This window comes from Panthera pardus, unplaced genomic scaffold (assembly GCF_024362965.1).
Source record: "Panthera pardus isolate Hobbes unplaced genomic scaffold, ASM2436296v1 HiC_scaffold_13, whole genome shotgun sequence".
In the NCBI taxonomy this organism is placed as follows: Eukaryota; Metazoa; Chordata; class Mammalia; order Carnivora; family Felidae; genus Panthera; species Panthera pardus.
Window position 1 is genome coordinate 43,041,338 of NW_026526688.1, and position 25,556 is coordinate 43,066,893.

General features: G+C 35.5%; 1 protein-coding gene and 1 pseudogene across 1 annotated transcript in view; both read left to right on the forward strand.

The window, feature by feature from the left end:
- ADAM18 (ADAM metallopeptidase domain 18) overlaps positions 1-25,556 on the forward strand; it is a 141,537-nt gene that overhangs the window by 69,445 nt on the left and 46,536 nt on the right. The window contains exons 15-16 of the mRNA XM_019440715.2: positions 519-624; positions 13,616-13,805. Of these exons, the coding sequence (XP_019296260.2) occupies positions 519-624; positions 13,616-13,805 (296 nt within the window). The remainder of the gene's footprint in view (positions 1-518; positions 625-13,615; positions 13,806-25,556) is intronic.
- On the forward strand, positions 4,410-5,557 carry LOC109262288 (tubulin beta chain-like; annotated as a pseudogene).

A 25,556-nucleotide genomic window follows, 5' to 3' on the forward strand; every position in this document is an offset into this window, starting at 1 on the left:
AACTCCACTTTTAAGTACCAATTCATGTGTTTAATGAAATGGAAAGAACCCTAAAACATCTAAGATATCCAATACAACTATTCTGCTACTCCACACTGCTTTTACTATGATACCCAAAGTGACAGGTGAACATCTACTTAAAACATTGCTTATCCTCCATCAGAGAAGAGGATCTGACACTCAGTTCTGAAGGTTTCTGCCCATAAGTGACATGTTTCAAATTACAATGTCATGTCTAATGTTCATTAGATGAGGCAGTATACATTCCCACAGCAAGGGACAGCCAATTATTGTTAATAATAATATAATGTTACTGCAATAGATATAATTGTTTTCTGTTTTCTGTTAGGTAAGACAATTGTTTCTTTCTACTTGCATTGACAAGATACACACAGAAAAAAGTATGACCAAGCTCATGATTTTTTGTTTATTCAATAAGAGTTTCATTAGTTTTTTATGGAAAAAATATTTAATTTAGATTAATAATAATAATTTAACAGATGTGTTTGCATTTTTAGGTGCTCAAGGTGCTCCGTTTGCCTGTTACAAAGAAATCAATTCTCTGCGTGATAAATTTGGAAACTGTGGTTTTAAAAATTCACAACCATTGCCCTGTGAACAGAGGTATGTATATAGAAAATAATTGTTTTATTAAGTCATAAGAATTATATATTGCCTGTTAAGAGACGCTAAAGAGTAATGGTCAGTAAATTGTGTATCAGGAGAATATTTTAAAATAACATTGCACATATTGTTCTTTTATGTAATTCAGTTTTCTTTTTGCCTGTTTTTTTCTCTAATATGTTCTAATGATGAAACTAGACAAAAAAGGCTGATGCTTATTACCAGAGGTAAGAAGTGGGCACAAACCACCAAGAATCAGAAACTTGTGCACTAAACTGAGAATTAAAACTGAGTTTTTTTTATTAAGTTGATATATGATAATGATCCTAAAGCAAGTGCTTTGATTTTTGAGACATGAGATTATTGAAAGGAATAAAGTTTCTGTTGTTGTTGTTGTTATTTGTTTCCAAAATACTGATATGTAACACATGGCAGTACATATCAATAACTAAACTGGAAGTACTGGAATATTTTTAAGGGATTTATGAAATCCAATAAGGGAGAACTTAATCCATTACAAATACTTCCTGAATTTCAATGGACTATTGAAAACCAAGGAATAAAAAAATAACAGATAAGAGGTTGACCAAGATGGTAACATAGAAGGCTTTGGAATTTTACTCCTACAATATACACACTGAATCTTCATGTACACATGAAGCAATTACTTCTAAAAGAAGTCCAAAAAACACCAGAAGGACTCCTACACATTGAGCAACTGAGAAAATACTCACATTGAAACAGGTAGATACACACGTTCACCATAAAACACGTAACTGGCACAGAACCACGCAACTGGAAAGGAAATCCCAATTACCAGTTTCTTCCTGAGGAACAAAGGATTTCAACCCCACATTTAGTGTCCCAACATTTTAAGACACTTCTCTGAAGGACAGGATCACAAAACATGTAGTTCTGAAAGCCAACAAAGCTTGTGTCCACAGACCGACTGTGACAAACAAAGGAATGATTGTTAACAGGAATTTAAGCACATGTCACACATATCCTCCAAGGCTCATGAGAAAGGAAGCAGGCAAAACTTCCCTATCCCAGCCCTTTCCCTGAAAGGGATCTGGCTGCATATTTAGAGAGCTGTCACCTAAGGCTTAGGCTTCTAAGGAGACAGCTGTGATCCTTCCCAGAGACTGAGGAAAGTGTTGGACACCTCCTTTGCCAATTCCTTGTAGCCCACTCTAAGTCACTAATATCTCCCTGCAAGGAATGTGTACATAAGTCTGTTCTCCAACTTTTGCACTGCTGCCCAAGGGACAAGTCCCCAGATCATCTGGTTCTGATAGCCAAAGGAACTTCTATTCACAAGCCCCAGAAGACTGTTGCAAAGAAAGAAGGAGTTCTCAGCAGGCTATACCACAGGGCTCAGCACAGAGAGAGCAGACAAAATTGCCTGTCTCAAAGTCTTTACCTGATATGAATCCATTTGCATAATGTAAAAGATCTTGACTGAGGACCAGGTTTCTGTGAAGGGACTGGCTTTGATCCTGCTCAGGGACCAGAGAAGCTGGCAGCTTTCTCTCCCAGTATCTCTTCCTAGCCAGCTCCAAGTCTCTAGTATCTCTGGAAGGAGCTTATAAAGGATGTCTTGCACCACAGATTTTGACCCTTTGCCCAAAGAACAGGTCCCCAAACTACCTAGTTCTGATAGCCAATAGGACTTCTGTTCACAAGTCTCACAGGACTGTACAAAGAAATAGTTCCTAACAGACACAGGAATATCCTCCCCTACCCAACCCTGCAGCTATAAAGCCAGGCCTAGCACAGAGGAAGGAGGCAAAAATGTCCATCTCCTGTTTTTCCCTAGAGGGTCTTAACTACCTACTTTTCCAGTTTCTGTCTTAAGATGCTGTTTTCCAGTCTAGGAGCCCCTAGATGTATGCAATCCTCCCCTTTATGATACTGATGGGTCTTAGCACATCTTAACTACTGGGAGCCACTAAGAAAAATAAGGTGTCTCTGGGAATCAAAAAAGATTGAAAGGCAAACTGGAACTAAGGCCAGGCAAGGCTAATTGATGATGTTTATCTCCTAAATGAGACCATTCTGTTAAGATGGAGAGGGGTGACTATTTTATCTAATGCATAGAAACGAACACAGAATTCAAGAAAACATAAACATGTGAGTATTTTCTCAGAACAAAATAATAATCTCCAGAAACTGATCTTAATGAAATGGAGATAACTGATTCACTTGATAGATAAAAATAACAGTCATAAAGATGTGCACTGTGGTTGGAAGAGCAATGCATGAACAAAGTGAGAGGCTTAACCAAGAGATGGAAATTATAAGAAAGTACCAAAGAAATCACAAAACTGAAGAATACAATGACCGAATTGAAAAAGAGAAAGAGAAAGAAAATAAAATAAATGAAAAAAAGTCAAGATTATTTAAGGAACTTATGGGGCACTATTAAAAAGAGCGTTATACACTTTATAGGAGTATCAGAATGAGAAAAGAGTGAGAAAAGGGCAGAAAGCTTATTGAAAATAATAATGACTGAAAATTTCCCTAATCTGGGGGAAACAAATATTCAGATACAGGAAGCCCAGGGAGAAGCTAAAAGATGAACCTAAAATCCCCACAGCAAAATTACATTTTTGTATTAATATATTTAAATGTATTAAAATTTATAAATTGTATTTAAAAATACATTAAAATTAAATTGTCAAAGGTTAAAAACAAGGCGACAATCTTAAAAGCAGAAAGACAAAAGTAATTTGATATGTACAAGAGAACACCATAAAACTATATGTAGATTTTTGAGCAGAAATCTGCAGTCCAGAAGAGAGTGAGATAATAGAGAGTTTTCCAGACAAGTAAAAACTGAAGTTCATCACAAGACCAGCCTTACAAGAAATGCTAAAGGTGGTTCTTTAAGCCAAAATTAAAGGACACTAATTAGAAAAAGAAAAACATATGAAAGAATAACATCTATAGGAAATAGCAAATAAATAGTTAAATTCAGAGCACTCTAATGTGGTGATCATAGTGGGTAAATCACTCATAACTCTAGTATAAAGATTAAAAGACAAAGGGTTGAAATGACTATAACTACCATAATTTGTTAATTTATAAACAATGTAAAAATTTGCACACTATAACATCAAAAATATAAATGTGCAGGAGGGGTGTAAAAATGTAGAGCTTTTGTATGTGTTCGGAGTTTTCATTAGCTTAAAACTGTTACAAATATAAGCTGTTTATGTAAACCTCATGGTAAACACAAAGCAAAAACTTAAAGTCAATGTACAAAAGACAAAAAGAATATTCTTTTTATTTCATACATGAAGAGACTCTTCTCCATAGAAGACATACACACGATTAAAAGACAGAAGAAAAAATACTCAACATTATTCATCATCAGAAAAATACGCATCAAAACTATAATGAGATACTACCTCACACCCACCAGAATGGCTAAAATTAACAACTCGGAAAACAACAGAAGTTGGCAAGGATGTGGAGAAAGGGAAACTTTCTTACACTGTTGGTGGGAATGCAAACTGGTGCAGCCATGCTAGAAAACAGTGTGGAGGTTCCTCAGAAAATTAAAGATAGAACTATCCTATGACCCAGCAATTGTACTACTGGGTATTCATCCAAAGGATACAAAAAAATTGATTCAAAGGGGTACACGCACCCCAATGTTTGTAGCGCCACTATCAACAACAGCCTATCTCAAGAAACAAGAAAGGTCCCAAATACACAACCTACTCTTACACCTAAAGGGGCACTACACGGAAAGTGCAGAGTTGGTTGACTAGGCCTTGGATGTTGTGAGGAAGGAGGCTGAGAGCTATGACTGCCTGCAGGGCTTTCAGCTGACCCACTCCCTGGGTGGTGGGACCCGGTCTGGGATGGGTACCCTCCTCATCAGCAAGATCCAGGAGGAGTACCCGGACACAATCATGAACACATTCAGTGTGGTGCCCTCGCCCAAGGTGTCAGACACGGTGGTGGAGCCTTATAACACCACCCTCTCGGTCCACCAGCTCGTAGAAAACACAGACAAAACCTATTGCATTGATAATGAGGCCCTCTATGACATCTGCTTCAGAGCCCTAAAACTGACTACACCTACCTATGGGGACCTCAACCACCTGGTGTCAGCCACCATGAGTGGAGTCACCACCTGCCTGCGCTTTCCTGGCCAGCTTAAAGCTGACCTGCGTGAGCTGGCTGTCAACATGGTCCCCTTCCTCCACCTGCATTTCTTCATGCCCAGCTTCACCCCACTGACCAGCAGAGGCAGCCAACAGTACTAGTCCTGACAGTGCCCGAGCTTACCCAGCAAATGTTTGATGCTAAGAACATGATGGCTGCCTGTGACCCTTGCCATGGCTGCTACCTGACCTTGGCCACAGTGTTTAGGGGTCGCTTGTCCATGAAAGACGTGGATGAGCAGATGCTGAATGTCCAAAACAAGAAGAGCAGCTACTTCGTCGAGTGGATCCCCAACAACGTGAAGACTGCCGTCTGTGACATCCCACCCCGGGAGCTAAAAATGTCGGCCACCTTCATTGGCAATAGCATGGCCATCCAGGAGCTGTTCAAGTGCATCTCAGAGCAGCTCACAGCCATGTTCAGGCCTAAGGCCTTCCTGCACTGGTACACAGGCAAGGGCATGAACAAGATGGAGTTCACTGAGGCCAAGAGCAACATGAATGACCTGGTGTCCAAATACCAGCAGTACCAGGACCCGACGGCCAAGGAGGAAGGCGAGTTTGAGGAGGAGGAAGAGGAAGAGGTGGTCTAGAGCTGATACCCAGTAAAGCATGTGGAAGCTGTGTGAACTCTTTATTTGCTCACAATCTGTTCTCTGATAGCCATGTCTCTGTGTGCACTTGCTCTTTTTCTTGTCTTGACGTCACATGCTGTACAGACGCCACTATTAAAGCATTTTCATAGTGAAAAAGAAAAAGAAAAAAAAAAAAGAAAAGGAATGGCAAGTAAGGCCTAAAGCCAGCAGAAGAAAGGAAAAAATAAAGATTAGAGCAGAAATAAATGATACAGAAACAAACAAACAAAAACAGCAGAACAGATCAATGAAACTAAGAGCTGGTTCTTTGAAAGAATTTACAAAATTGATAACCCCCTAGCCAGACTTATAAAAGAGTAAAGAGAAAAGACCCAAATAGATAAAATCACAAATGAAAGAGGAGAGATCAAAACCAACATCACAGAAATACAAATAATTATAAGAGAATATGATGAAAAATTATACGCCAACAAACTGGGCAATCTAGAAGAAATGAGCAAATTCCTAGAAACTGGCAACCTACAAAAACTGAAACAAAAAGAGATAGAAAATTTGAAGAGACCCATAACCAGCAAAGAAATGTAATCAGTAATCAAGAATCTCCCAACAAACAAGAGTCCTGGACCAGTTGGATTCCCAGGGAAATTCTACCACACATTAAAAGAAGAGTTAATACTTATTCTCTTCTAGCTGTTCCAAAATTAGAAAGAAATCTTCCAAACTCATTCTATTAAGCCAACATTACCTTGATTCCAAAACCAAAGACCCCACTAAAAAGGAGAACTACAAGCCAATATCCCTGATGAACATGGATGCAAAACTTTTCAACAAGATATTAGCAAATCGACTTCAAAAGTACATTAAAAAAACTATTCACCATGACCAAGCAGGATTTATTCCTGGGCTGTAGGGCTGGTTTAATAATTGCAAATCAATCAACATGATATACCACACTGATAAAAGAAAGGATAAGAACCATATGATCTCAATAGATGCAGAAAAAGCATTTGACAAAATACACCATCCATTCATTATAAAAACACTTGAGAAATAGGGATAGAAGGAACATACCTCAACATTATAAAGGACACATATGATAGACCCACAGCTAATATCATCTTCAATGGGGAAAAACTGAAAACCTTTACCCTACAGTCAGGAACAAGACAAGGATATCCACTTTTACTGTTACTATTTAACATGGTACTAGAAGTCTTAACCTCAGCAATCAGAGAACAACAACAAAAATAGAAGGCATCCAAATCAGCGAGAAAGAAGTAAAACTTTCACTATTTGTAGATGACATAATACGCTATGTAGAAAACCTGAAAAACTCCACCCAAAAATTGCTAGAACTAATACAGGGAAGTCACAGGTCATAAAATCAACATACAGAATTCGGTTGCATTTCTATACACTAATAATGAAGCAGCAGAAAAAGAAGTCACAGAATCAATTCCATCTGCAACTGCACCAAAAACAATAGGATACCTAGAAATAAACCTAACTAAAAGGTACAAGAAGTATACTCTGAAAACTATAGAGCACATATAAAATAAATTGAAGAGGACCAAAGAAATGGAAAGGCATTCCATACTCACAGATATGAAGAACAAACATTGTTAAAATGTCTATACTACTCAAAGCAATCTACACATTTAAAGAAATCCCTATCAAAACACCACCAGCATTTTTCATGGAGCTAGAACAGACAATTCTAAACTTTGTGTAGAACCACAAAAGACACCGAATAGCCGACCCAATTCTGAAAAAAAACAAAACTGGACACATCGCAATTCCGGATTTCAAGCTATATTACAAAACTGTAGTTTTAACGACAGTATGGTACTGACACAAAACACACACATAGATCAATGGAACAGAATGGAAACCCAAAAAAATTGACCCAAAACTATACTGTCAATGAATCTTTGACAAAGCAGGAAAGAATGTCCAATGGAAGACAGTCTTTTCAAATGGTGTTAAGAAAACTTGACAGCAACATGCAGAAGAATGAAACTGGACCACTTTCTTACACCATACACAAAAATAAATTCAAAATGGATGAATCACCTAAATATGAGAATGGTAACCATCAAAATCCTAGGCACAGGAAGCAACCCTTTTGACCTCAGCTATAGCAACTTTTTACTAGACACATCACTGAAGGCAAGGGAAACAAAAGCAAACACAAACTATTGGGACTTCCTCAAGATAAATAGCTGTGTACAGTGAAGAAAACAATCAACAAAACTAAAAGGCATCCTCAGAATGGGAGAATATATTTTGGAATGGCCTATCTGATAAAGGGTTAGTATCCAAAATCTATGAAAAACTTATCAAATTCAACACCCAAAAAACAAATAACCCAGTTAAGAAATGGGCAGAAGACATGAATAGACACTTTTCCAAAGAAGACATCCAAATGGCTAGAAGCCACATGAAAAGATGCTCAACAACACTCATCATCAGGGAAATACAAATCAAAATCATGATGAGATGCTATCTCAGTGCTATCAGAATGGCTAAAATTAACAACACAAGAAAGCACATATATTTGCAAGGATGCAGAGAAAGGGGAATCCTCTTGCACCATTGATGGGAATGCAAACTGGTGCAGCCACTCTGGAGAACAGTATGAAAGTTCCTCAAGAGCTAAAAATAGAACTAGTCTAAGATCCAGCAATTACACTACTGATTCAAAGGGGTACATGCACCTCAATATTTATAGCATCAGTTCAACAATAGCCAAACTATGGAGAGAACCCAAATGTCCCTCAATGGATAAATGGGTAGAGAAGATGTGGTGTATATATATATATATATATATATATACACACACATATATAAAAGAGGATTATATATATATATATATATATATATATATATATATATATATAATAGGATTATATAATAGGATTATATATATATATAATAGGATTATATATATATATAATAGGATTATATATATATAATAGGATTATATATATATAATAGGATTATATATATATAATAGGATTATATATATATATATAATAGGATTAGATAGATAGATAGATAATAGGATATTACTTAGCCTTCAAAAAGAATGAAATCTTGCCATTTGCAATGACATGGATGGAGCATAATGTATTATGCTAAGTGAAATAAGTCAACCAGAGAAAGAGGAATACCATATGATTTAATTCATATGTGGAATTTAAGAAACAAAACAGATGAACATATGGGTATTGGGGTGAAGAGAAGAGAAGGAAACAAACAACAAGAAACTCTAAATGATAGTGAAAAAACTATGGATTGACAGAGGGAGGTGGAAGGGAAATGGGCTAGATGGGTAATGTGTACTAAGGAGTACACTTGTCATGATGAGCACTGGGTGTTGTATGTAAGTGATGAATCACTGAATTCTACTCCTGATACCAATATTGCACTGTATGTTAACTAACTAAAATTTAATTTAAAAAAGTTAAAAAGAAAAGAACAAGAACTGCCATATGACTATAGTTAATAATTCAAATTGCATATTTGAAAGTTGCTAATAGACTAACTCTTAAAAGTCCTCATGACAAGGGAAAAAATTGTAACTGGGTATGGTGACAGATGTTATTATGGTGATCATTTGGGAGTGCATACAAATATCTAATCATTAAGTTGTACACCTGAATCTAACGTTATATGTCAATTATTCCTCAATAAAGACAGAACAAAAACAAACAAAAAACTACAGTGATCAAGAGTTGGCATAAAATATTGTCATAAAAACAAGCAAATATTAATGGAACAGAATATACAGTCTAAAAATAAGCACATGCAGACACAATCAATTAATTTTTGACAAAAAGACCAAGATTATACAATGGTAAATGATAGTCTCTTCAATAAATCATATTTGAAATATGAGATTGCTACAGGGAAAGAAATAAAACTGACATCTATCTCACACCATAAACAAAAGTCAACTAAAGTACACTTGAATGTGACATCTCAAACTGTAAAATTCCTAGAGGAAAATGGACACAATAATTTCCTTGACAGTGGTCTTGGTAATGATTTTTTACTGTCACTGAAAGCAAAGGCAGCAAAGGAAAAATTATACGAGTAGAAGTACAACAAAACTAAAAGGCTTCAAGTTAGCAAATGAAACCATCCACAAAATGAAAATACAAGCTATGGAATGGGAAACCATTCCAAGCCAAATATCAATAAGTGGTATTATCTAAAATACACAAGAAATCTTACAACTCAATAGCAAGAAAATATTTTTTTAGTGGACTTGAACAGACATTTTTCCAAGGGTCATATTCACATGGCCAACAGGTATATGAGAAGGTGCTCAGCATCATGAATCATCAAGGAAATGCATATCAAAACCATAAGATACCAAATCATATCTGTTAGGGTGGCTATTATAAAAAGATAATAGATAACAAATGCTGGCAAAGATGTGGAGAAAAGGGAGCCCTCATATAGTGTTTATGGCAATGTAAACTGGTACAGCCAGTATGAAAAATAGTTTGGAGTTTCCTCAGGAAATTAAAAATAGCTGAATAGCCAAAAGAAATTAGATCAGTATCTTGAGGATATTTAATTATAGCACTATTCACAACAAGCAAGATATGAAAACAATCTACATGTCCAGCAATAGATAAATGGATCAAAAAAGTGCTATGTATCCAATGGAATATGTTAAGCTTTAAAAAAGAAAAAAATCCTGTCATTTGTGGCAACTTGGATGAACCTGGCCAGCTCTATGCTGAGTGACATGAGCCAGACAAAGAAAGACACATACTAAACCGTATCACTTATTTGTGGAATAAGAAAAAAGTTAAACTCATAAAAACAGAGAGTATAAAAATAGTTACAAGTGAGAAATACAGAAATGTTAGTAAAAGGGTACCAAGTTTTCAGTTTTAAGATGAATAAAGGTCCAAGTATCTAATGTAATATGGTGACCACAGTTAATAACATTGTATTGTATAATTGAAATTTGCTAAGAGAGTAGAACTTAAATGTTCTCAGATACATACAAAAAGGATAAACATATGAAATGATGAATGCGCTAATTAAGTCAATGGGGAGAATTCTTTCACAATATGTACACATATCAAATCACCACTTTGCACACTTTAACTGTCTTACAATTTTATTAGTCAATTATACCCCCAATAAAACTGAAAAAGTATAGCAACATAAATAAGTCTGGAGACATACTACACAACATAGTTACTATAACTAAAAATATGGTATTGTATACTTAAAATTTGCTAAGTAGTAGTACATATAATAAGCATTCTTGCCACAAAATATTTTAAAATAATATAATAAATTATTAATATTATTATTAATATTATTATTATATACATAGGCAGGAGGAGACTTTAGGAAGTGGTGGATATGTTTATGTCCTTGATGGTGCTGATGGACTCATTGAGTATGTGCTTATCCCCAAATTCATCACATTGGGTACATTAAATATGTATAGCTTGGTAGGTGTTAATTATAACTTAAAGTGGCTTAAAAATATTTACAGATCCAAATTCAAGAACATATATGAAAAGAGAAAATATAAAAAACATTAAGATAGGGTCATGTGATCCAAGGAGAAGCAGGATTTTCCTTAATCTCCAAAGACGCAATTAGAAAAAAACGTGATGGGGCGCCTGGGTGGCGCAGTCGGTTAAGCGTCCGACTTCAGCCAGGTCACGATCTCGCGGTCCGTGAGTTCGAGCCCCGCGTCAGGCTCTGGGCTGATGGCTCGGAGCCTGGAGCCTGTTTCCGATTCTGTGTCTCCCTCTCTCTCTGCCCCTCCCCCGTTCATGCTCTGTCTCTCTCTGTCCCAAAAATAAATAAAAAACGTTGGGAAAAAATTAAAAAAAAAAAAAAAAAAAAGAAAAAAACGTGAAATCCTTTGGTAAGCACCACACTCAGCATACTTATTAAAAGACTTGGTTCCATTATGAAGATTATAAGTATCTGAAGAAAGTGTCTAGTTGGGTGGGACTAGGATAGTATCCACCACTTTGCATCCACATGAGTTTACTATAGAATAAGTATTGTTGGGGAACAAGAAGCCGGAGGCACCGTAAGAATGTTCGGAAGGAAAGGGACGGAGCAGCAAGGAAGTGAAAGCAGTTCCATTCCCAGGTGGAAAGCCACTGGGACTGCATGTTCTCTCCAGAAGGACATAAAACGGGCACCAGGCCAGGGATAAGAATGTTTTATCTGGTGCAGACGTACTCATGACCCAGTATGGAATACACTGCAGGTGCACGACCTGTCAAGATGACAAATACTATCTTGTATGTGCTTGCTGTTATCAGACAAACTGCAAAAATAAAAGAGGCTTGAGCCAGGAGACCAGTGATTCGCCTCCTGGAGAGTCTTAGCCCCGTGCTTTGTAAGTCTCTCGACCACGCAACTTTAGGCCCTGTCTCTCTTCAAAGTATGACATGTAGAAGATGCAGAATTAAAAGACTATGTCTGGGATCACAAAGTGAATACTGATGAGGGGAGATCTCAGAAGGAGACCCCGTATAATCTCTAAAAGACAAGATATTATGAGTCACACAATGTTAAATACCATTACAGAGCAGGAGTGATCAGGCTGAGTTACACCACGGAGGATGCCGACAAAAATAGGAAGTGGTGGTAAACAGACATGCTTAAATCTCTTTCCCTGTTGACAAGAAGGCATGTTGGCTGCACTTCATCTAAGTAAGATTATTTGTGAAAATATGAACAAAAAAGATGGAAGAAACTGTGAAACTCTAGCAAGCATGACGTATCCATATTTCATCTGAAATTATAATACATATATTTTCCTGAAATAAAATCACTAGATGAGACTGGAATTCATTAGCACAATTCATCTGTGCTAAGACAACTGCGATTCCTTTCCAGAAAAGAAGAGCCTGTTAGTTCCAAGAATTCAGCCATAAATGCAAATTTTGAGAGAATAGATTGTGGAGGAAGTGTCTGTACTCAATGGCCAAACTAGAAAGAGACCTACTATGTGCAAAGCTGGTTTAAGATATATTCCATGGAAAGAGAGTGGAACCACAATCAAAAGAAGTATCTACATCTAAGATAGACACATTAGGCTGGAAAGGAGAAAAGCTTGAAAAGAGATTTAGATTTTGGCTCTCAACTTTACTTGAATCTTCACCTCGTACCATGAAACTAATCCCTGTTATATTAAAGAACCCAACATGGTCTTTCAGGAAAAATGAATAAAATTTTCTAAGGAACACTTTTGAAGAAGTATTAATGGCATGCTTGGCAAGATTATATCAAAGTTAAGAATAGTTGTTTCCATTGAAAATGAGAAATGATAGATTTGAGTGATTCCAAGAGTAAGAAGTGACATAGATTACTTTTTAGGGCATAGTCTAGGGATATTGTAAGTCTTAGAGAAGCCAGTATTCTATTCAGGGATAGGTTACTCTCCAGGAGGCAAAGCACTGGTCTCATGGCTCAAGCCTCTTTTATTTTTGCAGTTTTTCTGATAACAGCAAGCACATACAACGTAGTATTTGGCATCTTGACAGGTCGTACACCTTCAGTGTATTCCATACTGGGTCATGAGTACGTCTGGCTAAATAAACTGTTCATGGGATAATGTTTGGAATGCTTGTGGCACAAAGGGGATCTCAAAGTTCCTTAATTCTCAAGAGAGAAGTCCAGAACTACTGGAAGGATTAGCATGAAGAGTCTGTATACCATAGAGATGTATTGACTAAGGTTCATACCAGGGATGATGGAAATAAACAGAAGGGGTTCAAAAGATACATACATAGAGTTAATAAATGCGATCAGCTGCTTTCAGGAAATGTTGGGTAACCAATGACCAGACTGGCTAAGCTATATCAAAGTGGAGGCAGGTGATGAATTTTCCTAAAGAATATGGTAAAATATGATAAGTGCTCTAGGTCAACTGGAGACTAGACAAAAAGTTGAGTTCTGAAATAGGAAATGAAGTCATGACTGCAAATTTGTGTTCAGCATACAGTATTCAATTTGGTTCCAGTGCTAATCAATAAGATTGCATTCAGTTGGTGGGCACCGAAGGATAATGTTATCTTGTCATTTTTTTCTGGCAAATTTTTATGCCATCAATTAAATAATATTTATGTTGTCAATCATGTAATACAATATTTATTTGGAACATGGTATCATTAAAAGACAAAATGATAAGGAATTTTCTGCTTTTCATTTCAGGGATGTTCTCTGTGGAAAATTAGCTTGTGTTTGGCCACATAGGAATACTTATAAAAATGATGTTCAGTCTGCAGTTTATTCATACATTCAAGGGCATGTATGCATATCTATAGCCACTGGGTCATCAGTGAAATCAGATGAAAGAGATTATTCCTATATTGCTGATGGCACTGTTTGTGGGGCACAAATGGTAACAAAATATGTTCATTTCTATTTAGCTGTGCTAAATTACATAATTATCAAATACTATATTCCATGATTACTATCACAGTATATTGAATGGATTTGAACCTGGTGCTGCAACTTACTTCCCATACAATATTGAAAAGATAATTAAACTAGGCCTTGGTTATCCAATAACTTTGCTTTTTGGAAGTTACAACTTGTCATTGATCCTTATATGAAAAAATATATATGTAAGCACAACATTACACTAAACTGACAGGTGATTTTTTTTACTATATCTCTGAATTCTAGCAACTTTTAGTCATAAAATTCTGAGTTTTCAATGTTTCCTGCTAAGCCATCTTTTTACATGTATGGTCAAAGTATAAATATGAGAAGTTTGAAAGAACCAAATTAAGTCTATACCAGGGAAGCATAGTTATAGTGGTGTACAAGTTTCTGTCCATACGCATATATACATACATATGAGCATTTGTACTCATATAGTCATCAAATAAAGGGAGAACAAAAATGGCTCAGAGGCTATTAGTCAGTTTGGAAATACAAGTGCACACATTCCAGAAAATATAAGGCAACTAAGATTTAAAGCAGCAATTATGCATCAGTGTGCTACATGTAAATAACAAACTTACTTGCTTAATTAAAAATAAAATTAAACCTTGAAAAGGTGAATCAATTAGCCAATTCTTTTTTTTTTATTTTATGCTTTATGTTCATTTATTTTTATTGAGGTATATTTGACATAAATTTTTTATTAGTTTCAGGTGTACAACATAATAATTAGACATTGTACACATTGTGAAATAATCACCACAATAAGTCTAGTTATCATCTGTCACCTACAGTGTTAATACATTTTTTACTATATATCTCATGCTGTGTATTATATCCCTAAGACTTATTTCATACCTCTATGCTTGTACTTTTTAATCTCCTTCATCTCTTTTGCTCTACTCAATGCCTTCTCCTCTGACAATGACCAATCTGTTCTGTGACTGTCTGAGTTTTATTTTGATTGTTTCGGGTTTTTTGTTTTGTTTTGTTTTGTTTTTAGTTGTTTTGTTGTTGTTGTTGTTTTTAGATTCGATATACAGATGAAATCATATGGTATTTGTCTTTCTATCTCTGAATTATTTCACTTGCATGATACCCTTAACTTTCATCCATGTTATCACAAATATCAAGATTTCCTTCTTTTTTTGTGGTTAACTAGTATTTCATTGTGTATATATATATATATATATATATATATATATATACCACATCTTCTTTATCCACTCATTTATGGTAGGACATTTTGGTTGCTTCCATATCTTGGGTATTGTTAATAATGCTGCAGTGAACAGAAGGCTGCACATATCTTTTTGAATTAAAGTTTTTTATTTTCTTCAGATAGATATCCAGTAGTGGAATTGATGGATCATATGGTTGTTCTATTTTTTAATATTTTGAGGAAACTCCATACTATTTTTCATAAGGGATACACCAATTTATATTCCCAACAGTGCACAAGATATCCCTTTTCCCCACAGCTTCACCAGCACTCGTTATTTCTTGTCTTTTTTATTCTAGCCATTCTGACAATTGTAAGGTGATGCCTCATTGTAGTCTTGATTTGTATTTCTCTGATGAGTAGTGATGTTGAGCCTCTTTTCATGTCCCCTTTGGCTATCTGTATATCTTTTTTGGAAAAATGTCTTCAATCCTTTGTTCATTCTTTAATTGGATTGTTTTTATGTTATTGAGTTGCATGAATTCTTTATATATTTTGGGTATGAGCCCTTTATTGTATATATGATTTGAAAATATGTTTTTACAATAGGTTGCATTTTTGTTTTCACTGTGCAAAACCTTTTTAGTTTTATGTAGTCCCATGTTCATTTTTACTTTTCTTTCTCTTTCCTTTGATGTCAGACTCCAAATAAAATCTTTAAGACTGTGTCAAGGAGCTTACTACCTATGTTTCCTTCTAGAAATTTTATGGTTTCAAATATTACATTCAAGTCTTTAGTATATTTTGATTTAATCCTTATACATGTTAAGATGGCAGTCCAGTTTTATTCTTTTTCATGTAGCTGTCCAGTTTTCCCAATATCTTCTTGAAGACACTGTACTTTCCTATTTTATATTTTTGTCTCCTTTGTAAATTAATTGACAACATATACCCAGTTGTATTTCTGAGCTCCCTATGCTGTTCCATTGGTTTATACGCCTATTTTGATTCCAGTACCACACTGTTTTAGTTGTGGTAGCTCTTTAGTCTAGTTTGAAAATAGAAAACGTGGTATCTCCAGCCTTGTCCTTCTTTTTTAGAATTGCTTTGTCTGTTCAGTGTCATTTGTGGTTCCATACAAATTTTAGAGTTGTTTTTGTTTCCATTTTGGTGATGAATGCCTTTGGAGTTTTGATAGGGATTGAATTTAATCTACAGATTGCTTTGGGCAGTATTGATATTTTAACAATATTAATTATTCTACTGCATGAGCCCTGAATACCTTTCCATTTATTTGTGTCTTCAATTTCATTTATCAATGAAACTGTAGTTTTTAATGTATATGACTTTCACCTCCTTGGTTAAATTTATCCCTAGGTATTTTATTCTTTCTGATGCAATTGTCAATGGGATTTTTAAATTTCTCTTTCCGATAGTTGCATGTAGAAATGCAACAGGTTTTTTATGTTGTTTTTTTTATCCAGTAACCTTACTGAATTCCTTTATTAGTTCTAACAGTTTTGTAGTGGAGTCTTTAGGATTTTCTATATATAATATCATGTCATCTACAAATAGTTTTACTTCTTCTTTTCCACTTTGAATGTCTTTTGTTTTTTGTTATCTAATTGCCGTGGCTAGGACTTCCAAAACTGTGTTGACTGAAAGTGGGGAGAGTGTGCATTCTTGTCTTGTTCTTGATCTTAGAGGTAAAACTTTCAGCTTTTCATCATTGAGTGTATTAGCTGTAGGTTTGTAATATATGAAATTTATTAAGTTGAAGTATGTACCATCTATAGATACTCTGTTGGGAGTTTTATTTATCATAAATGAATGATGAATTTTATCCAATTCTTTTTCTGCATCTATTAAGATGATTATATTATTTTTCTTTTGTTAATTTGGTATATCATGCTAACTGATTTGCTGATGGTGAACCATCCCTACATCACTGCAATAAATCCCACTTTGATCATGTTATATAATCCTTTTAATGTTTTGTTGAATTCAGTTTGCCAACATTTTATTGAGGATTTTTGCATCTATGTTCATCAGGGCTATTGACCCACAAATTTCTTTTCTTGTGTTTGTCGGGTTTTAGGATCAGGATAATTTTGGCCTTATCAACTGAATTTGGAAGTGTTTCCTATACAATTTTGGAAGAGTTTGAAAAGGATAGGTATTAAATCTTCTTTGAATGTTTGATAGAATTTACCAGTGAAGATGTTTGGTCCTGAACTTCTGTTTGCTGATGGTATTTTTTTTTTAACTGAACAAATTTCTTACTTGTAATTGATACTCAGATTTTCTATTTATTTATGATTCACTGTTGACAGATTATAAGTGTCTAAGAATTTATACATTTTCTCTAGGCTGTCCAATATATTGGTGTAAAATTGGTCCTAGTAGTCTTTTATGATACTTTGTATTTCTGTGATAGGAGTTGTAACTTCTCTTTCATATCTGATTTCATCTACACAAGAACGCTCTTTTTTTCTTGGTGAGTCTAACTAAATATTAGCCAATTTTGTTTATCTTTCCAAAGAACTAGCTCTTAGTTTGATTAATATTTTCTATTGCCATTTTAGTCTCTAGCTCATTTATTTCAGCTCTGATCTCTATTATTTCCTTCCTTCTACTAACTTCAGCCTTCATTTGTTCTTCTTTTTCTAGTTCCTTTATGTGTAAAGCTAAATTGTTTGAGATTTCTCTTGTTTCTTATGGTAGCCTGTATTGCTATAAACTTCCCTCTTATAACTGTTTTTGCACCATCCCATACATTTTGGTAAGCAGTATTTCTGTAATTATTTGTTTATTGGGATTTTTAAAATTTTAAAGTATCATGTTGTTTAATCTCCATGTATTTGTGTTTTTTTCCCAGTTTTCTTCTTGTGACTGATTTCTGGTTTCATACCATTATGGTCAGAACAGATGCTTAATATGATTTCAATCTTCTTGACTTTATTGAGTCTTAATTCATGGCATAACATGTGATCTATCCTAAAGAATATTGCATATGCACTTGAGAAAAATGTTTATTCTCCTTTTGGATGGAATATTCTCTATGTATCTATTAAGTCCATCTGGTCTATATAATGTTTAATGCTAAAGTTTCCTTTTTTATTCTTTGTCTTGATGATCTATTCATTGATTTTAGTGGGATGTTAAAATGTCATACTCTTATTGTGTTTCTGTCAATTTCTCCTTTTAGTTCTATTAACACTTGCTTCATGGTTTTTTTGGTGCATATTGGGTGCATATATGTTTATATGTCTTCTTGCTTGATTGACACTTTTATCATTATATAGTGTCTCTTTTTGTCTTTTAGTAGCCTTTGTTTAAAAGTCTATTTGTCTGTTAAGACTATACTTACATTGATGAGCACTGAGTAATATATGGTACTGTTGAATCACTATGTTGTACAAATGAAACTAATATAACACTGTATGTTAACAACACTGGAATTAAAATTAAAAAATAACAAAAGTCTATTTGTCTGATATGAATGTAGCTATACCAACTTTCTTCTTGTTTCCATTTGCATGAGCTGTCTTTTTCTATTCCTTCATTTCAGTATGCACGTGTCCTTGCTTCTAAAGTTAGTGCCACATAGACAATATATAGATGTGTTTTGTTATTTTATCCATTCAGCCACTCTCTGTTTTGATTAAATATTTAGTCCATTTACAAATAAAGTAAATATTGATACATATGTGCTTATTTCCATTTTGTTCATTGTTTTCTGGCTGTTATTGTAGCTTGTGTCTTTTCTTCCTCTTTTCTTGCCTCTGTGTTTTGATGAATTTCTTAAGTGTTATGTTTACATTTCTTTCTCATTTTCTTTGTGTATTTACTATAAATTTTTGTCTTGTGGTAGCCATGAGTTTTACATCTATCTTCCTATGTATAGCAGCTTAAATCTGAATACATTCCAAAACTCTAAATTTTGCTCCCCATATTTTATGTTTTTCTCTTTCAAATTTTTAATTAAATTCTAGTGAGTTGACATACAGTGAGTGCAATAATGGTTTCGGGAGTAGAATTCAGTGATTTATCAATTACATACAACACTCAGTGTTCATCATAACAAGTGCCCTCCTTAATACCCATTACCCATCCAGCCCATCCCCAACCCACCTCCCTCCATCAACCCTCAGTTTATTCTATAACTTTAAGAGTCTCTCATAGTTTGTTTCCCTCTTTCTACCCCCCCCCCCCATATGTTCATATGTTTTGTTACTTTATTTCCACATATGAGTGAAATTATTGGTATTTGTCTTTCTCTGACTTATTTCATTTAGCATAATATACTCTAGCTCCATCCATGTCATTACAAATGGCAAGATTTCATTCTTTTTGATGGCTGGGTAATATTCCATTATATATATACCACTTCGTTATCCATTCATCAGTTGATGGACATTTGGGATCTCTCCATAGCTTGGCTATTTTTGATAATGGTGCTATATGCGTTGAGGTGAATGTACCCTTTTCAATCTGTAATTTTTACCTTTTGGGCAAATACCTACAGTGCAATTGCTGGATGGTAGGATAGTTCTATTTTTAACTTTTTGAGGAATCCCCATGCTGTTCTTCAGGATGACTACACCAGGTTGCATTCCCAAGAGTGCAAGAGGGTTCCCCTTTTTCTGTATCCTCACCAACACCTGTGGTTTCTTGTGTTGCCAATTTTAGCCATTCTGACAGGTGTGAGGTGATATCTCGTTGTGGCTTTCATTACTATTTCCCTAATGATGTGTGATGTTGAGCATCTTTTCTTGTGTCTGTTAGCCATTCGGATATCTTCTTTGGAGAAGTGTCTATTCATATCTTCATTTCTTAACTGGGGTATTTGTTTTTTGGGTGTTGAATTTGATAAGTTCTTTATAGGTTTTGGATACTAACCTTTGATCAGACATGTTCTTTGAAAATATCTTCTCCCTTCTGTAAGCTGCATTTTAGCTTCGTTGATTGTTTCCTTTGCTATGGAGAAGCTTTTTATCTTGATGAAGTCAGTAGTTCACTTTCACTTTCATTTCCCTTGCCTCCTATGGTGTGTCTAGTAAGAAATTGCTCTGGCTGAGGTCAAGGAGGTTGCTACCTGTGTTCTCTAAGGTTTTGATGGTTTCTTGTCTCACATTTAGGTCTTTTATCCCTTTTGAATTTATTTTTGTGTATGTTGTAAGAAAATGGTCCAGTTTCATTCTTCTGCATGTTACCATCCAGTTTTCCTAACACCATTTGTTGAAGAGACTTTTTTTTTTCCATTGGATATTATTTCCTGCTTTGTCAAAGACCAGTTGACTGTATAGCTGTGGGTCGATTTATGAGTTTTCTATGCCATTACATTGATCTATATGTCTGCTTTTGTGCCAGTATAATACTGTCTTGATGACTACAGCTTTGTAATATAGGTTGAAATCTGGAATTGTGATGCCTTCAGTTTTGTTTTTCTTTGGCTACTCAGAGTCTTTTGTGGTTCCATACAAATTTTAGAATTGTTTCTTCTAGTTATGCAAAAATGCTGGTGATATTTTGATAGGGATTGCATTAAATGTGTAGATTGCTTTGAGTAGAAGAAACGTTTAACAATGTTTGTTCTTCCAATCCACGGGCATGGAATGCTTTTCTATTTCTTTGTATTCTCCTCAATTTATTTTATAACTGTTCTATAGTTTTTAGAGTACAAACCTTTCACCTCTTTGGTTACATTTTTTTCCCTAGGTATCTAATTGTTTTGGTGTAATTGTAAGTGTGATCAATTCCTTGATTTCTTTTTCTGCTGCTTCATTATTGGTGTATAGAAATGCAATCAAATTCTGTACATTCATTTTATATCCTGGAATTCATATATTAGTTTAAGCAATTTTTTTGGGAAGGGTTTCTACATAGGGTGTTATATCATCTGTGAATACTGAAATTTTGACTTCTTCCTTGATAATTTGGATGCCTTTTATTTCTTTATTTCTTCTTGTTGTCTGATTGCTGAGGCTAAGACTTCCAGTACTATTTTAAATAGCAATGATGAAACTGGGCATCCTTGTCTGTGACTGACCTTAAGGCAAAGGCTCTAAGTTTTTCTCCACTGAGAATGATATTAGCTGCGGGTCTTTTATATTTGGCCTTTTTGATGTTGAGGTATGTTCCATTTATTCCTACTTGTTGAGCATTTTTGTCAAGCACAAATGCTGTATTTTGTATATATTTTATGTTTTTGATGTCACATTTTACATCTTCTTATTATATGTATCCCTTAACTAAGTATTGCAGCTTTAGTTAATTTTACTACTTTTATCTATTCAAATTCATAGTAGCTTTATTGACTACCCTTATTATATATTTTTTTTTTTGCAGTGAGCTTTTTACTTCTGTATGTTTTCCTATTTCAGTTTAAATAATTCTCCTTAGCATTTCCTGCAAGGATGGTTTAGTAATGACAAACTCCTTTAGCTTTTGCTTATCTTTAAAACTCTTTATCATTTCTTCAATTCTGAATGATAATCTTGATGGTTACAATACTTTTGGATGGAAGTTTTTTCCTTTCAGCACTTTGAATGTCATGCCACTTCCTTATGGCCTGAAAAATACATCTGCTGAGAAATCTGCTGACAGCTAATGAATGATGTTTTCTATGTACATAACAATTTGTTTTTCTCTTGCTGCTTTTAAGATTCTCCTCTTTACCGGGGCGCCTGGGTGACTCAGTCAGTTGAGTGTCCGACTTCAGTTCAGGTCATGATCTTGCAGTCAATGAGTTTGAGCCCCGTGTCAGGCTCTGTGCCACACGGGCTCAGCCTTCTTTGGATTCTGTGACACCCCCTCTCTCTGTCCCTCCCCCGCTCATACTCCATTCTCTCTGTCTCTCAAAAATGAATAAAACTTTTAAAAATTTTTTTAAAAAGATTCTCCTCTTTACCTTTTGGCATTTTATTTTAGTTTTGTTGTTTGGTTTTTTTTTTTTTTTTAAGTTTTTATTTAAATTCCGGTTAACATACAGTGTAATATTAGTTTCAGGTGTTTGGTTTAGTGATTCAACACTTAGGTACAACACCCAGCGCTCATCACAAGTGCCCTCCTTAATCCTCATCACCTAACCCATCTTCCCACCTACCTCTCCTCTGATAACCATCAGTCTGTTCTCTGTAGTTAAACGTCTTTTTCTTGTTTTGCCTCTCTCTCTCTTTTTCCCCCTATGATCATCTGTTTTGTTTCTTAAAATTCCACATATGAATGAAATCGTATAGTATGTATCTTTCTCTGACTTATTTTAGCATAATACTCTCTAGCTATATCCACATTGTAGCAAATGACAAAATTTTATTCTTCTTGATGTCTGCATAATATTCAGTTGTATATACTTACCACATCTTTATTCATCTGTTGATGGACACATGGTCTGTTTCCATAGTTTGGCTATTGTAAATAATGCTACTATAAACACTGGGGTGCATGTATCCCTTTGAATTAGTATTTTTATATTCTTTGGGTAAATACCTGGTAGTGCAATTGCTGTGTCATTTTAATTATGTGCCTTGGTGTGGAGTGCTTTGGGTTCATCTTATTTGGAACTCTATGAGCTTTCTACACCTAGATTTCTGCTTCCTTCCCTGGTTAGGAAAAATTTCCATTGTTTCTGTCTCTTTGTCTCTCTGTTCTCTTTCTGGCCACCAATAATGCTACTGTTATTCTGTTTTATGTTGTTCCAAAGGTCTCTTTAGTTTGTTTGTTTTTTTTTTTCATTTTTTAAAGTTCTTTTTTTTTTCTTTTTGCTGTTCTGTCTGGATGAGTTCCATTGCTTTGTCTCCCAGGTTGCTAATCCATTCTTCTGCTTCACCAAGTCTGCTATTAAAATCTCTTGTGAAATTTTTAGTTATTGTATGCATCACTTTATGATTTTTTGTTGTTGGTGGTGTACTTCTTATATTTTCTTTTTATTGACATTCTCACTATGCTCATCCATTCTTCTCCCAAGTTTAGTGAGCATTTGATGACCATTAATTTGAATCCCTTATCTGGTAGGTTACTTATCTTTATATCATTAAGGAGTCTTTTATTTTTTTCCTGTTCTTTCTTTTAGGTCATAATTCTATATTTACTAATTTTGCTTAACTCTCTGTATTTGTTTCTGTGTGTTAAATATAAAATAGTTACTTCTATCAGTCTTTAAGGAGTGGCTTTGTGTAGGTGATAAACTTTCTTGTTCAACCTTACCCTAGCTCTTGATTATCTTTCAAACCTTTGTGATTATCTAACCACCTGATTTATTCTTGATTTGTTCTTATTTTTGAGGGTGTGCCAAGACCTCCCAGTATTCAGTGAGAGGAATCTCATTGAGTACGTAGTTTCAGGCTGATTGGAAACCAGACCCCTAGGTAAATGTGTAAAATATGAACATATATTCCGTCCTCTGGGATTGCAATTATAACCCCTGCTGGTGTCCAGTCCAGGAGATCTGGAAGTGTCCTTTGGGGGACATCTGCAAAAGTTGAGGTTGCAGATAAGTGCATATACTCTTTTCTGGGAGGTATCTTTGACCTATAGTGAGGTCCAGGGTGTGCACAAGGACGGTGTATCCTGCTTACATTTCCTGTGAGTGGTTCAGCCCTCTACATGTGGAGGAAATTTGAAGACTGTCCCTCAGCTTGAAGCTCCATACTTGTAAATAAGTCATTTCCACAGGAAGACTGGTATTGCATTTCAGTCTGTTTGTGTAGTAACCTGGGTGCAGTGACCAGACAAGAACTGTATTTCCAATTGTCACATTCCCATGGAACTTAGGAATGACAGCCTCCTTGGCCACCAGAGCCAGGTGGATCATAGGGGATTCCCTGTGTGGATTATCCATGCTTATTGGATTTATATATACAACTGGAGAGTATAGGAATTGGAGCATGTTTGCTGGCTTAAGAAATGTACTGAGAATGTGTCTTAACTGCACATTTCTATGGGTCAGAATGCAGCCGAGGGTCCTTCTCTGTGTGTGTATGATGGCTTTAGTCTGGGAGTGGGAGAATTCCATAGCTCCTTGCTATCACCAGCCCCAGCCATAAAGCAGAGGAGTGTCACATTTGTCCATGCTCGCTGGCTTTATCTAGTGAACATGAGAAGGCCACAACTGTTCCTGTTCACCTGCCCCAGCCAACTAGAGGGGAATTACTGCAACTACACAACCAGACTTCAGTAAGCAGTAGGATAGAACTTGAATGCTGGCCTTTTCTGTCTTAGTAAGTTGGAGGGAAGGGGTGTATCTGAATTTCCCCCCTGGGCTAACAGGGTAGGTGCAGAGTACAAAAATGGTACCTACCAGTGCCTCTGACTCAGGGAAAGTTTCAGTTGTCCCTTGCTCCTTCACCAGAGACTTTTAAATTAACATATGAATCTCTTTCGAATATACTCACAATGCTTTTCAAACTACTAGGAGGTTGCTTGTTTGTTTGCTTGCTTGTTTTTGTTGGATTTTGGTTGAGTGAGACCATATGTAAATTCTTTAAAAAGTAAATCTTGGGTTTGTATAGAACTTTGTGTCCCTTGGACATCAGCCCCTTTGGTTTTCTAAGCCATACATTTTGGGGGCTCATGTTGCCAGTGCAGATCCCAAAGGTTGGGATGATTAATGTAGAGGCACCAACTCCTTGCTCCTCCAGGAGAAACACCAGACTGATGAAATCCTATTATGTGATGCCATGACAGGGCAGTTTTTGGTGAGATCACATCTCTGCCTTCCTACCCATTTTGATATGGTCTTTGTATCATTTGTTATGGAGAAGCAGTTCATCTAGTTTTCAAATCTTTTTCAGAGGTATGATCCATATGTCACTGTAGAGTTGGTGTGTCCATGAAAGGATGTGGTTTCAGGATATTCATATGCCACCATCTTACAGAAGTCCTAGCCAATTCTTATTCCCTTGGGGAAAGTGCTTATTGTGATAGACAGCTTCCAAAATGTTTCCAATGATCCCACTTTCTGGTATTCATTCCTTTTTCTAATCTTCCTTTGTATTTGGGCTGGATATAGTGGCTTGCTTCTATGGCAAAAGTTATAGGATGTCACTCAGAAGATTAGGTTAAAAAAGAATGACTTCTGTTTTGCATGCACTCTCTCTCTCTCGCCTTCTCAGATTGCTTGCTTTGCTAAAACAAGCTACTATGATGAAGAAGCACACATGGAAAAGCAATCATGAGCCAGTGAAGCAGTAAGACCCTCAATTTAACAGCTCTCAGGAAATTGAATTCTTCCAAAAACCATATGAGCAAGCTATGAAGAGAATCCTTCCAAGTCAGACTTTCAGATGAGACAACAGCCCCAGATAATACCTTGATTATGGCTTTGTAAGAGACTGAAGAGGGAACCTAGCTAAGATATACCCGGATTCCTGAACTACAGAAACTCTGATATGATATATGTGTGTTGTTTAATGCTATTAATTCTGTGGATAATATGTTATACAGCAATATATAAATAATAGAGACTTTGGCACCTAGAAATATGGTGCAGTTGTCTCAAATAACTAAGAATGTAGTTGTGGCTGTATAAACAGGTAGTAT